The 13,213-nt window shown below is 36.9% G+C and overlaps 1 protein-coding gene across 2 annotated transcripts in view; it reads left to right on the forward strand.

Moving 5' to 3' along the window:
- Positions 1–12,896, forward strand: part of il1rap.L (interleukin 1 receptor accessory protein L homeolog) — a 100,243-nt gene extending 87,347 nt beyond the window's left edge. The window contains exon 11 of one of the 2 annotated variants that reach the window (XM_018263595.2): positions 11,701–12,896. In XM_018263595.2, coding sequence (XP_018119084.1) covers positions 11,701–12,428 — 728 coding nt within the window. In that variant the 3' untranslated portion in view covers positions 12,429–12,896. Of the gene's footprint in view, positions 1–1,286; positions 2,274–11,700 lie in introns of those variants that run through there. The other variant, XM_041563261.1, reaches the window with a different exon arrangement.
- Positions 12,897–13,213: the final 317 nt, after the last annotated feature.

Raw genomic sequence — 13,213 nt, forward strand, 5'->3', positions numbered from 1 at the left:
TTTAATCCACGTTTGGCTATAGCTGGCCTGGGAACGTTGCCATTTCTGTATGCAGAGTGCTGACAAACATATATTAAAGAGGTGGATCACCTTTAAATGAACCTTTGGTATGGTGTGGATGTTGATATTCTGAGACAATTTACAATTGGTCTTTTTTTTAGCAACTATCTGGTTGCACTTATTTAATTTGTAAACCAGTCAGTGATTTAAATAAGATCCTGGAATATGAATAGGCGATGCACTGAATAGGAAAATAAATAATAAAATATCACAAAAACAATACAATTGTAGCCTCACAGAGCAATTGTTTTTTTTTTCTGTTGGGGTCAGTGACCCCCATTTGAATGCCAGAAAGAGGCAGAAAAGGAAGGCAAATATTTAAAAAACTAAAATGAAGACCAATTGCAATGTTGATAGGAATAGGACATTCTACGGCACACTAAAAGTTAACTAAAAGGTGAACCACCACTTTAAAATAGTCTATTGTATGAGAAGACATTAATTAGTCTTTAACATATTTTTTTTTTTTTTTTTTTAAAAGCCAAGTTGTAAAAAATGTATTTCTTGTATGACTTTCCTTTCAGGCATATCTAACCTAATTGTCTTCATTTCTGAAATTACAACTGAAAAAGAAAAATTTCCCAGTAGGGTAGAGTTATATTTATTTGTAAAAATGTTGCTTTGTTCAGAGAATACACTTTGTATGGACATCAGTAGACAGACTTTACTTATTAGATGGCGATGCTATATCAAAGATGTAATGATAGCTGCTGGCTAGATGTAAATTGTACACATCCGCCATCTTTCACAAAGGACTTTGTGCTGCCATATAGACAGTGTTTTATCTGAACCCAGCTGGAAGTGCCTGTAATGCAATGAAGTCATTCCTTGTATTCTTATTTCCAGTATTTATGGATGTTTTATGTGTCTTCCTTGGAAAATATAGAAATTAAGGATACAGTCTAGCCTGCTATGTGAATCAAACAATTGAAGTTCATCATAACACTGCATATACAATGGACTTTTTATTTCTGACCGATGTTCAGCAGCCATCATAAAGTTCATAGACATTTGTGTATGTGTTTACAGCTCCCTGTGCATATGGTTTAATAAGAAATTGCTTCAATCTGCTAATAATAATTTAGTTGAAATAGACTGTGTGTGTAGATTATGATCTCCCGGGTAATTGTAATCCTTGTATCTCTTGCATTCTTTAATATGATGCCAGCTTCTGAAAGAATTATGCACTACGTAAATTTATTAATGTCTTGCTTTTCTTTTCCCAGCTGTTACAGATGAGACACTGAACTTCATTAAGAAAAGCCGCCGTCTTCTTGTTGTAATTAGTCCCAGCTATTACTTAAAGGGTACACAAGCCCTGTTGGAGTTAAAAGCTGGCCTTGAAAACATGGCCACCCAGGGCAACATCCGTATTATTTTGGTTCAGTATAAAGCCATTAAAAGTAGTGAAAAGATTAAAGAGTTAAAACTGGCTCAGTCGGTTTTAGGTGTAATTAAATGGAAAGGAGACAAATCTTTGTATTCCAATAGCCGATTTTGGAAGCAGCTCCACGTGGCTATGCCTGTAAAGAAGCAGTCTCAACCTAAAAGCTATTGTAACACTTTTATTGAGCTGTATCCCTCCAGAGATCTGAAATAAGAAAAAAAGCCCAGTCTTTGTCTCCTGAGCCCATGCTCAGTGCGCTCTGGGCTGCAATAGGAAAGCTTAACATAAGTATTTTCGTATATCTTCCATTAACAGAGGAGTGACATTAAATCTGGCAAAGAAGCATCTTTTGCAGTGTTGTTTTCAAATTTACATTACAGTACTGGTTTCTATGCTACAATGCAATGTAAAATTCAAATATAGACTAAACAACCATGTGGCATGTTAAATATTATAGGCTTTTTGGTTTTAAGGTGACAAGTTTGTAAAATCATCCCTTTAAAAAGAAGGCATTTCTGTACCGTCTGCAAATCCCAATATAAACCTTTCTTGATCACCTTGTAATATTTACTATGAAGAACGGGTGCTTACCATGGGGAAAGCTTCTCCAACATAGTCCATTGCTACACCACCATATGATCTAAGCTTTATTCACATACCAACAGATTATTTTTTTTAAATGCTACCAATACAGAATAGCTTGGGGAAACATTATCTAGGGCTTCAAAGGGCAATTCAACCCCAAAATAAAAATTTTCCTAATAAAAGAAAACATAATTCTAAGCAACTTAGCAATATACATTCAAATTTCCTATTGCTATTGAAAGCAGTGTTTTTCTGTCCCTTTCTATTTTCTGCCCTGATGGCTCAGACTGTTGAAACAATGTAAGACAAGGCTGCTTGATTAACAGACTTGTCTTTGCTGGGGAACCAAGACTTTTGCAACATTGTTTAAAAAGTAACAACTGGGAGTTAGGCCAATGCTGCTTTCAATATCAATTGTTTTTACAAATAACTTTAAAAGCACTGAAAATTTGTAATGAATGTATATTGGAGAGTTGCTTAGAATTATGTTTTCTTTTATTAGGCAAAATGTTTTTGGGGGGTGGACTTGCCCTTTTATAAATTATTTCCCAGCTGGAATGTCATGATTGGAAACCATTGCATGCTGCTGCCTGTATTTGTGCTTACCACTACACTAACCTTCGTGACCTGAAGAGCCATGCATATTTTACATTTGGCTGGTAATAAAGGGATGTGGTGGCAAGACTAAAAGAGCATACATTTTCATAAACACATGGATTTGCCCGTTTCATCTCTTTACAGCTATTGATCTCTCAGTTATACAGTATGTATCAGATCAATCATTTAACTAAAGATACATACAATATGCATGCTACAGTTCTGTCCAGCAGGATGAAGTTTTCATGAATATTATGTACTAGTATAGGATCTGTTATCCAGAAACCCATTATCCACAAAGCCATCTCCCATAGACTCCATTTTATTCAAATAATCGAAATTTTGAAAAATTATTTCTTTTTTCTCTGTAATGATAAACAGTACCTTGTACTTGATTCAAACTAAGATACAATTAATCTTTATTAGAAGCAAAACCAACCTATTGGGTTTATTTAATGTTTACGTAATTTTCTAGTAGACTTAAGGCATGCAGACCCAATTACAGAAAGATCCATTATCTGGAAACCCCCATGCCCCACACATTCAGGATAACAGGTCCCATACCTGTATTAGCTTTCTATAAAATAATCAGTGAATTACCTAAAAGTTGCAAATAAACTGTACTGCATTTGCTTCTGTGCAGCCATAAGATGCCCATAGATTACATTATTATAAGTGTCCCACACTTTCTGAAATTCTGGTCTTCGTGCCTTACGAATCACCAAGGGATTAGTAGCTGCTTCCTTTAACTGACTAGAAGCACTGTACTTAAATAAGTCTACTATAGGAAACAATTAAACATATTTCCAACCAGTTACAAGTCAGCACTTCCCAGTATGACATAAGGCTTAGGTTAGTGGCACAGTATAAAAAATTCTGCCCACAGTGTAAAGATTTTGTTGGAAAATATGCCATTTCTGTATGTGCATACTGTTCACATAGTTACATAGTTAAATCGGGTTGAAACAAGACAAAGTCCATCAAGTTCAAGCCCTCCAAATGAAAACCCAGCATCCATACACACCCCTCCCTACTTTTTACACATCAATTATATATACCTATATCTATACTCACATATTCAAGGCAAGTGATTATAAAAACACAGGCGAAGAAAATGCAGTTTTTGCCTCTAGCTCTAAACAATATGCCTATAACATCCACATGCTGCAAGGTTGATTAATACATATTACAGATATGCATTACATGGTGGCTATAGGAACTATTGCAGTCAGTATTATGTATCAGCCCTGCAACACAGAGTATAATAACTGCTTGCTTCTTTACTGATGCACTGTAGAGTAGTACAGGAGCAAACATTAAAACATTACCATGGAAAGCAATTGTGGGCTTCTGGTGTACAGATCCTCACTAATATACGGCTGATGTGCCTTTCTTAACTGATTTCTTGTCTGGTTTTATTCGTCCTTAAAAATTGAATAATAAGGAAAGGTATTATTGAACAGTGAAAGACAGAAAGAAATAAATGGAAAGGGTCAGGTATTATTGTCTGTTTTTGCACTGTTTTGCTTCTCCTGTGCAGCAGGCATTCTTCCGTTGTGCAAATAGCATCTGACAAACACCAATCTGTCCTAACAGCAGTTACCTAAATCATTATTCATGCTTCCAGCAGTATGGAAGCCACTAAAGCATTTCATAAAATTGCCAAGTAAGCAGCCACAAGAGTGCTGACCTAGACACGTTCCATACAGTCTGCTGTCTTCCAAACCCTCTAGTTAGCTAAATCAGAATGAAATGTATTCTCAGCACTGAAACATTTCCCTAAAGACCCCTGCTATCCCTTCTGTCAGTGTAATGCACTAGTGAATGGATGCAAAGTTGGAACTGAAGCACTCTGACTAGTCATGCCTCATGCAGTCTCTGTACTGCTAATATCCCCACTTACTGTACTGCTGTGCTAACAGTTGTAAGTGGTGGAAGAACATAGATTCTGATGTATTTATGGTTATTTTATACAAGTTTTTTTATATTGTCATTTATTGAAAACAGGAGACAAGTAGAAAGGTCCCCCCCCATTACTAATTTCATGTCACCTCTTTATTCCTTTTCAATATGAATTTAAATCTATGTACACCTTTATTATGTTGTAGCTGATGCTCAAACAGACATCCTACCACCTTCTCTTTAATAGGCCATTATGTTCTCTTATGTGTCTAAATACGAGAGAATAAAAGTTAGGATACAGTTTTATATTATCTTTTTGGCTAGGATAAAAAAAAACTTACAGTCAGAAAATTAGTTCACGAACCCCTTTAAAATGACTATTATCATGAGGAAACATGAAGAAATAGCTGCCCTTTATTACTTATAGGGTAGGGAAGAGGGGGCATTTGCCTGGACATCAAAGGGGACTACTATTAGGAATTGAATGTTGGGAAAAGTAAAAAAGATCTAACAAAATTAGGGATGCACTATTTTCGATTCCACCCCCGAATCCTTCGTGAAAGATTCAGACAGATAAGCGTTCCGAATCCTAATTTGCATAATCAAATTAGAGGTAGGAAGGGGAAAATTTTTTTCTTGTTTTGTGCCCCTGCCCCTAATTTCCATATGCAAAGTAGGATTCTGATTCAGTTCGACCTGGCAGAAGGATTCGGCCAAATCCGAAAGGCCGAAACCATGATTCAGTGCATCACTAAACAAAATATGTTAAATGTCTTCAGTGTAAAGATTGGGAACATAAACATGTATCCTCTAAATCACATAGGACTCTTTCTTCTCTAATTCCCTTACTTTATGCATTTATGTTTTTATCATTCAATTGTGTAACTGCCATTTAGGGCACCTGCATATTTATTGTTTACATTTGACACCTCTGTAATAAAAGTGGGTAACCACAAATAACTGTACGTTGTAGCACTGCATTTAACTGCTGCAAGTGCTATAATATTGACATTTATTCTCTGTTTGGAAGGCACAATGCCTTCTACTTTGTTAATGAATAGCATATTTTTGTAAAAAGTTGTCAAAATAAAAACTCTACCTTTTTTATACACTGACAGAATGAGCCATCTGTTCTCATTTCTCTTTCCTTAATTGTAAATAAACATGATGTGAAATAGGCTTTCGTTACTGTCAGTCTAATGTGCCATAAATAATCTCCATGGATAATAAAAAAAAATCTGTATGGGTAATAACACACATAATACATTTTGCATAGAGGAAGGAAAGGTATTCAAGAACACCTTAAGTTTGTTGAAGATTAAAGGGAATTTACAATTTAAAGGAGTAGTTGACTATCACAAAATGTCTTGTTTTCAAATAGTAGTCTTTTTTACCATTGCTTTTTTGTTTATTATTGTACCTTATCACATTTCCCAGTAGCAGCTCAGCAAGCCTGGTTGCTAATTCTCAAAACATTTTGATTCATTCGTTAATACATATCTCAGCAGGAGCAGCCTCAGTCCCTACAGAGCATGCTCCCAGGCTTCAAGCTCTCCCAGTAACTAATTGCATTGTAGAACTCTCAAACCCATGAGAAATGTTAGCAACTAATATACCAGAATATACCAGATTGTAATAGTTTAGAAAGTCCACAGGCTAACCGATGTGTTACTGGGAAATATGATGTGGCAACAAAGCTCATTAATTTTCAATACATAAATTATAGAAAAAATGGTAACAAACAGAAAACAAGTCAACAAGTGATGATTTGTAGTGTACTAACCATTTAAAGCTGTTGTTCCAGAGCATATTGGCTTCTATTAATATAAAAGCAGGGTGCAAAGTTGCTTGGCTGGTGTATTACGTTTTATGGAGAACTTACAGGTTGCACAGTATCTCCTTCATTATATAAAGAGAACAGAATGTTCTTTGTGTGTAATAATGCATGGCAACTTAATTTAATAAAACCAATCTAATGTACCATACACCATATTAATACATTTTATATATTTCCCTTTCATAATGAGTCTGCACTCATGAGTTGAGGAACAGGTAGTATGAAAATGATTTGAAGTACAGATAGTGTATAGGACAGACAGAATGCCATTGGAGAGAGAGAATGGAGGGAAACCTATACTGAAAGTGTGGGATAATACATAGGCAGATACATTTTAAAGATCCTGGAAATGAAATGATTACAGCTCCTTTGACTTTAAGCGAATAAACAGATGCCCCAGTAAGCTTGTGGGCTTTCTGATCCTTATTTAAGAATAGCTCTTGTGGGCCCTTCAGGTTTAGATAACAAGCTCATTTTATGCAGTTTGCATTGTGCTGGGATAGACTTGGAGCCGGAGTTTATCAACAACAACAGTTGCCAGTTCATTCTGGTTTTTTAGCCTTATGTTCATATTATCATTTAAGAGCATGAGACAGATACTGAGGTTTCTAACACAAAAAAATTGTATTACATTTTCATACAGAGAAATAGGTAGGATATTGTATTGACAAGTATATCTCCAAAACATGCACATTTTCGTTGAAAGATATCTGGCATTACAATATGTGTATTTCCCTAAAGGGACATTAACGTCTCAAATGTTTTGCAGAGGGAAAACCGAGCTAGTGTTTTAATAATCATTCATGCTGTATCTTTTACCAAGTTCTTTTCTTGTGACGGTATTACATTTATACTTAGCTGACATGGAATCGTACTTTTAGTCTAAAATAAATATTAAAAGTTAATAGATTTTAAACTGGACAGTTTTAATGCCAAAGTAGCCTGGCATTTCTCATTCAGGGGAATGGGGGTGCAATGGATTTTGACAATATGCCCCACGTGCTATAGCTTTCAAAGTGCCAACCAATTAATGCCACAAGGAGAAGGAAGATGCTGAACATTTTCATTATCCTGATAACCAGCTATGCAGTTAAGCTTTAAATATGCATGCAAATCATTTCATTTTCTTGATAAATTCATAACAATGAGACAGAGGGAATTTTAATGAAAAAAGATTTTGCAAAGCTAAGAAATTAATACCAATGGCAAAAGACAGCTAAGACATCTGTCAAAGAAAGCTGAAACAAAGCCAGCTAGAGTAACCAGACAAAGATTTTTCTTATAAGATACAATTTAAAATAGGGAGGCATTTTGCGATTTTTGCACCACCTGCAGAGTCACTGAGGGTAGAAAGGAACTATTTCACTTACTGTAAGACTTTTTACCTGGGTTGAGCGTCTAGGTACCACTCAATATAGCTACTTAAAGCCAAATGTCAGAATAATAGGGATCAGTCTGTGTCGTAGTTCCTGGTGTCTTACTGCTGCTTAATCCTCTGTAATCTAGGGCTTTGGTTTTAATTTGCATGGTCAGTTAGTCAATAATATAAGCAAACTGTGCAGTTAATAAGACCAGAGCTGTACCTGTATAGTTAGCTTGACCCATGCAGTCTTCTGTTTTGTCATGCACTGAAGTTTGTAGCTATAAGTTTAAATCCTGCTTAGTATTTTTTCTTTCTGGGTTTTTCCTACTTTCCAATCCATCACATCTAGTCTCTAGATGCTGTAAGGGCCTTGCTTTGCAAGGCATGGTATAAAGGGGACCTGCTATACTAAGAAATAATTACAAATAATTTTCTAACATGCCATTGTGCAAAATAAACTTTACTTACACTTTATGTGTTTTCTTCTCACAGTTACCACTGGCAGGCAGGTGCCATTTTGTGGAAACTGCTATAAAGCAATTTTTGTATCACCCCAAAATCCTGTGCATGCACCAGTATGGGGGACCCGTGCCCATGATACACAATTATAGACCGTAAGAAATTATGAAATTACATTTGCACATTGCACTTGTTGTCATAAATTACCCTTTGTCTTGATTTTTGGTTGTATCTTGACTCCCGAGTTGGAACTGCTCCTATTTGTAACTTAAATGTGCTTGGAATTCAAATCCATAGCATGGTGTTGGGGTGTAGTCCTTGGGAACTTGTTCCTGCTGGTTTGATTTTTCTGCTTTGTTGCAGCCACAAGTACCTGTTAGGTGATTGCAGTGTTAGTCTAATGGGGACTGATTCAGGCTACTTGAAAATATGGTGCTTATAGCTCCAGAAACAGCCCTGTGTTACATTATGCTAATCAAAGTGAATTTTCACGGGTCTCCTAGCTGGGCCGTTGTGTATTTGTATTCTCCTGAAACCCAAGTCTGTATTTCTGTTCCTACCTACCTGGGATTCTTTAGGGGTGGTCCACCTTCCCAACTTCCCCACTGCTTACCTTGCCCACTGGAATCCTAATAGATGCCTAATAATACTGAGAGAGATTATTCTGCAACCATTGAAAACATACCTATGCCTTTTCTACTTTTCCTTCCCTAGTTTTGAACTGCATTGCCTTTGCTGTGTATCACTACAGCATCCTGCATTCTACCTCCTTCCTCCCTCTACTACTTTATGTCTTCTGCTTCTTGGCTTTATGTTGTTCTGAAAGCTACCGTATGCAGCACAATTTCTTAAACATGAGCTGATTATGAGGACCTATTGCCCTAGAACAATGCATGGACATTTTGCTTGCTTAGTTCATAGGGCTGCTGTACTGCTTTCTTGTGCATATCAAATAGTTACTGCTTGCCTTTTGAGTGTGGCGGGCCCATGCGCCATGCAGCACCCATGGCTGGTGGTTGCACCCACATAAGAATGAGAACCGATGCAATAATTGAGGGTTGTCATGAGATGAGCTAGACCCAGCTAGACTCTATAGGGGGAATGCAATTAAAAGTCACAAAAGTCAATGGCGCCTTTGCGAATGTTTAGCACTGCTCACAATGTAAAATCAGTCACTGGCGAATATTACATTGTGCATTTTCCCTAAGCAAAGGTTAAGCGTTAACCTGCTCTGGAGTTTCGTTAAATATTTTGTTGCTAAAAAGACTTTCCGTTTGCGAAAATGAATCACATACGCTGAGAATGCAAGCAAACTTTGAGATGCAGACGTTGAGGTCTTTAATCAGTCAAAAAGGATGCAAATATGCTCGCTAACATTAGCAAGCGTCTTTGCGCAGGTTTTTTGTGTTAGCGAAACTTATTACATTCCCTCCTATTTGTCTAAAATGTAATGTACCTAAATTGTTTTGGGAATGAGTTAGTTAAAAATGGAAGCATTCTATACTATATACATATTTTCACCAGGCATTTTATATTAGGACCGTAAAAACCGTAATGCAACACGCCTGATGAAGAGGTAATTATAAATAATAATCTTGAAAGATTGGATTTTTAAGCCAATAACCCAAATCACTAAAGTGTAAAACATTGTTTTTCCTATGTAATGAAGTACGAAAGAATGAAATGCAGATGCCAAATGGCCCAGTAAAGAGTTTGGGGAGTGAGCTGAATATTTTACTGCACAGTTGACAAAAGCTATAGTCAGCGGAAGAAGAGAGATGGGCCAGAACTTTGAGAAGTAAAAGATAAACTGAAATGAACAGAAAGTCATCCTAATATGTGTGGAAAATGTTAAAGATGAAACAATAACACTATTTATTTTTCTTATGATGTAACTCATCTTGGATAATCAATTTCAATGTCTGGTTTAGATGGATGCCAGGAGAATATGTTATCTTGCGCACAGAGGCATCTGCCACACAACATGCAATCAAGTTTGCAGATTAGAATACAATGAAGCGGAATTAAATATGTAAAATACAAAACAAACCAGTCCCCATTGGACAACAATATTGAATATGCATACTGACTTCAATATTCAGTGAAAGGGAAACAATTAGGCAGAGAGTGGCAGTGAATAAGATGAATTATGTCCCTGGCTTGCTCTTTATTAGTGCTACACTGTTAAATTATATATTCCGTAAGTGCTTTCTATACCTTTAAACTCAATTAATTTCCTTATGTTGTCTGTCTGTCCCCACATAGCTCATTAGTAAAGTTTCCAAGCATCCGCCGAAAACCCTGTGATGTCATTCTGCAAGTGATCTATTGAGAGAGACATTTTTTTTGGAACACTGGTGGATTGGTCACTAAAATATGCTTAATGTTTGAGAAGCTATTTCAGCACATGCCTTATAAATGTGTCAGGAAGATTCACGACAATCTATTTCAAAGCCATTTCAGATTCAATCAAACTCTCTAAAATAATAATGCAGCAAGACGGGCTGTGGATTCCATCTAAAGCCCCATTTTTTTGTGCTTAGTCAGATACAGTTTATGGCTTAATTGCTTTTGACCCCATTTCTGTAACAGATGCTGACCACAGCATATTTCAGCTTGTTTGGTAGCTTGATATATATTTACATTTTTATGTTTTAACAATTAAGTGGAAAGAAGATCCTGGAACGATCAAAGGGTCAGATTCAGTGGACTGATACTGGTTTGCTTCTTCTAGGAATATTGATGCAGACATTGAACTGCACAGAAAGAATGACAATTCCTTTAGAGGCTCTGTCAAAGATGGTAGGCACTAATCAATTAAGGACAGACGTAGAGGTGTAATGAGTATATCATGTAAGGAATTGCTGATAAAATGCAGGCATTGTTAAACATACATTAGGGGTCACTTATGACCTGCAAGTGCAGTTAGGATAGGAGCAAATGCTGCGAGAAATAATGGCAATCAACGTTACTTGCTTCCAAGCTGCTTATTGCACTTATGAAGGGTTCCAGGCAACCTCCTTTTGTGAATGACACACGGGAACCCTGGAAGGTGGGGGGGGGTCCACCTCACTGCAAAAATCACACTGGAATTGTGGGGTGAAAATACTATTTTGTGGGGGGAAAACGTGATGACTTGCACCCTGAAATTGCACTTGCACTCGTAAATGAGCCCTATTATAGTTTATCTTTCAGTTCCATGATAGTTTCACTCACTTTATCACTCTTCACTTCTTTTTTTCAATTTCCAGAAGAGATTGTTGTATTCCTCAAAAACCACAAGGTTTATTTTTTCTCCTAAATACTGATAGCAGCTATGCTCCCCGCAAAGGGAGGGAACTAATTATTATTCTTAGCTGTTCTGTGTTTTCCTCTGCTGCTTATTCTACTAACAATTTACTTTTTCCCTGAAACTTACAAACCTTTAAAAATGCACTTAATATTATTCTTATCTTTTTCTCTCTTCTTTCATTTCACCTATCCCACCTATTTAACCCCCGTTCACACTAGATACAATGGAAGCCGTATTTGAGTTCATTCAGAGAAGCCGAAGAATGATAGTTGTGTTGAGCCCTGACTATCTGACAGATAAAAGCATAAGCATGCTGGAATTTAAGCTAGGTATGGTATGTCAGAATTCCATCTGCACTAGCCTTATCATTGTGGAATACAAACCACTTCAAGGAACAAATACCACCGTTGCCAAACTAAAGGAGACCATACCCTTTGTTCGCTGGGAAGGGGAAAATTCCAGAAGAAATAATTCAAAGTTTTGGAAAGCACTTCGATTGGCTTTGCCTTTACGTAGCTTAACTACTCGATCCAGCTGGAATGAAAGCTGCTCTTCTCAGTCGGATATCAGTCTAGACCAGATTCAAAAGAAGAAGAGACGATTAAAAGGAGAACTCGTTAGTCCATCAACAGTGCAAAGTACTAAGGATAAAAATCTACCCCAAGGGGGTAAAGTAAGATCAAAAAATGGACCTAGAGGTGCAAAGGCCTGCCAGTGCTGTGTGACATATTGCGATAGTGAAAACAGACTGCGGAGTAAGTGCACTGCCGGTGCAAAGTCCAAATGGGAGACACATTTATGCAAGCCTGTTAGCTATAGAAATAAAACCCACTGGGCTCAAAATGGTACCACCCAACAGCCACCAGCACCACCTCCAGTGTCAGCTTTCACTCTCCAGCAATTCACAGATCTGTCTAATAATAACAGTGACTTCTATGTGCTTTAACAAATGTCACAATGCAACCAAGCCTCCTCGTGCATTCATGAACTAAGAAACACTTTGGGGGAGAAGGACTCTGAGGCCTGAACTAAATTCCTAACCTGGTGGGATTTTTTTCCACTATAATTTGGTTTCTAGAACAATAGATGAACAATATGTTATGGAGCCAACCGTTTCTGATCTGTATATTTCAAACTGTAAAAATGTTCCTGACCAGTTGCTGTTGTCATTGTTTCTTATGTTCTGTTTGCACACGTTCAGTCTGTTTGGCTGCAAAAATTGGAATATACTTTGCCATTTTATAACCACAAACTTGCGTGTGTTCTGTAAGTGAGCCAGTTTTCATGTTCAAAAACACACACTGATCTTTTTTACTCCATTCTGCCACCCAGCAAGGACTTCTGTCTTTCTCTGTAGCTACCCATCTTACTATACGGCATATTAAATGAATCTAGTCACACTTGCCAACCTTAACAGGGATTTGCAAAGAAAATAAATCTTCTTTAGTGCATCTTATCAACATAGATATAACATAATCTGTCAACAAAATGAGCAAAGAACATATACACAAAGGCTGAGTGATGCCTTATGGTGCCAGATCTCATCTCTGTAAACATCAATATTATTGCAAGAATTTATTTCAAGCAAAGGTAAGCATAGCCAGATTTGCCATTTACTATGGAAAGTAATGCAGCTTTCAAACACTGGCGTGTAGTATCCCATAACAACTGAGGATTGATATTGCCTTGTGTGATTACTGGTATTCACTTGTACCTACTGGGGGTACACGT

Source organism: Xenopus laevis, chromosome 5L, assembly GCF_017654675.1.
Source record: "Xenopus laevis strain J_2021 chromosome 5L, Xenopus_laevis_v10.1, whole genome shotgun sequence".
NCBI classification, from domain to species: Eukaryota; Metazoa; Chordata; class Amphibia; order Anura; family Pipidae; genus Xenopus; species Xenopus laevis.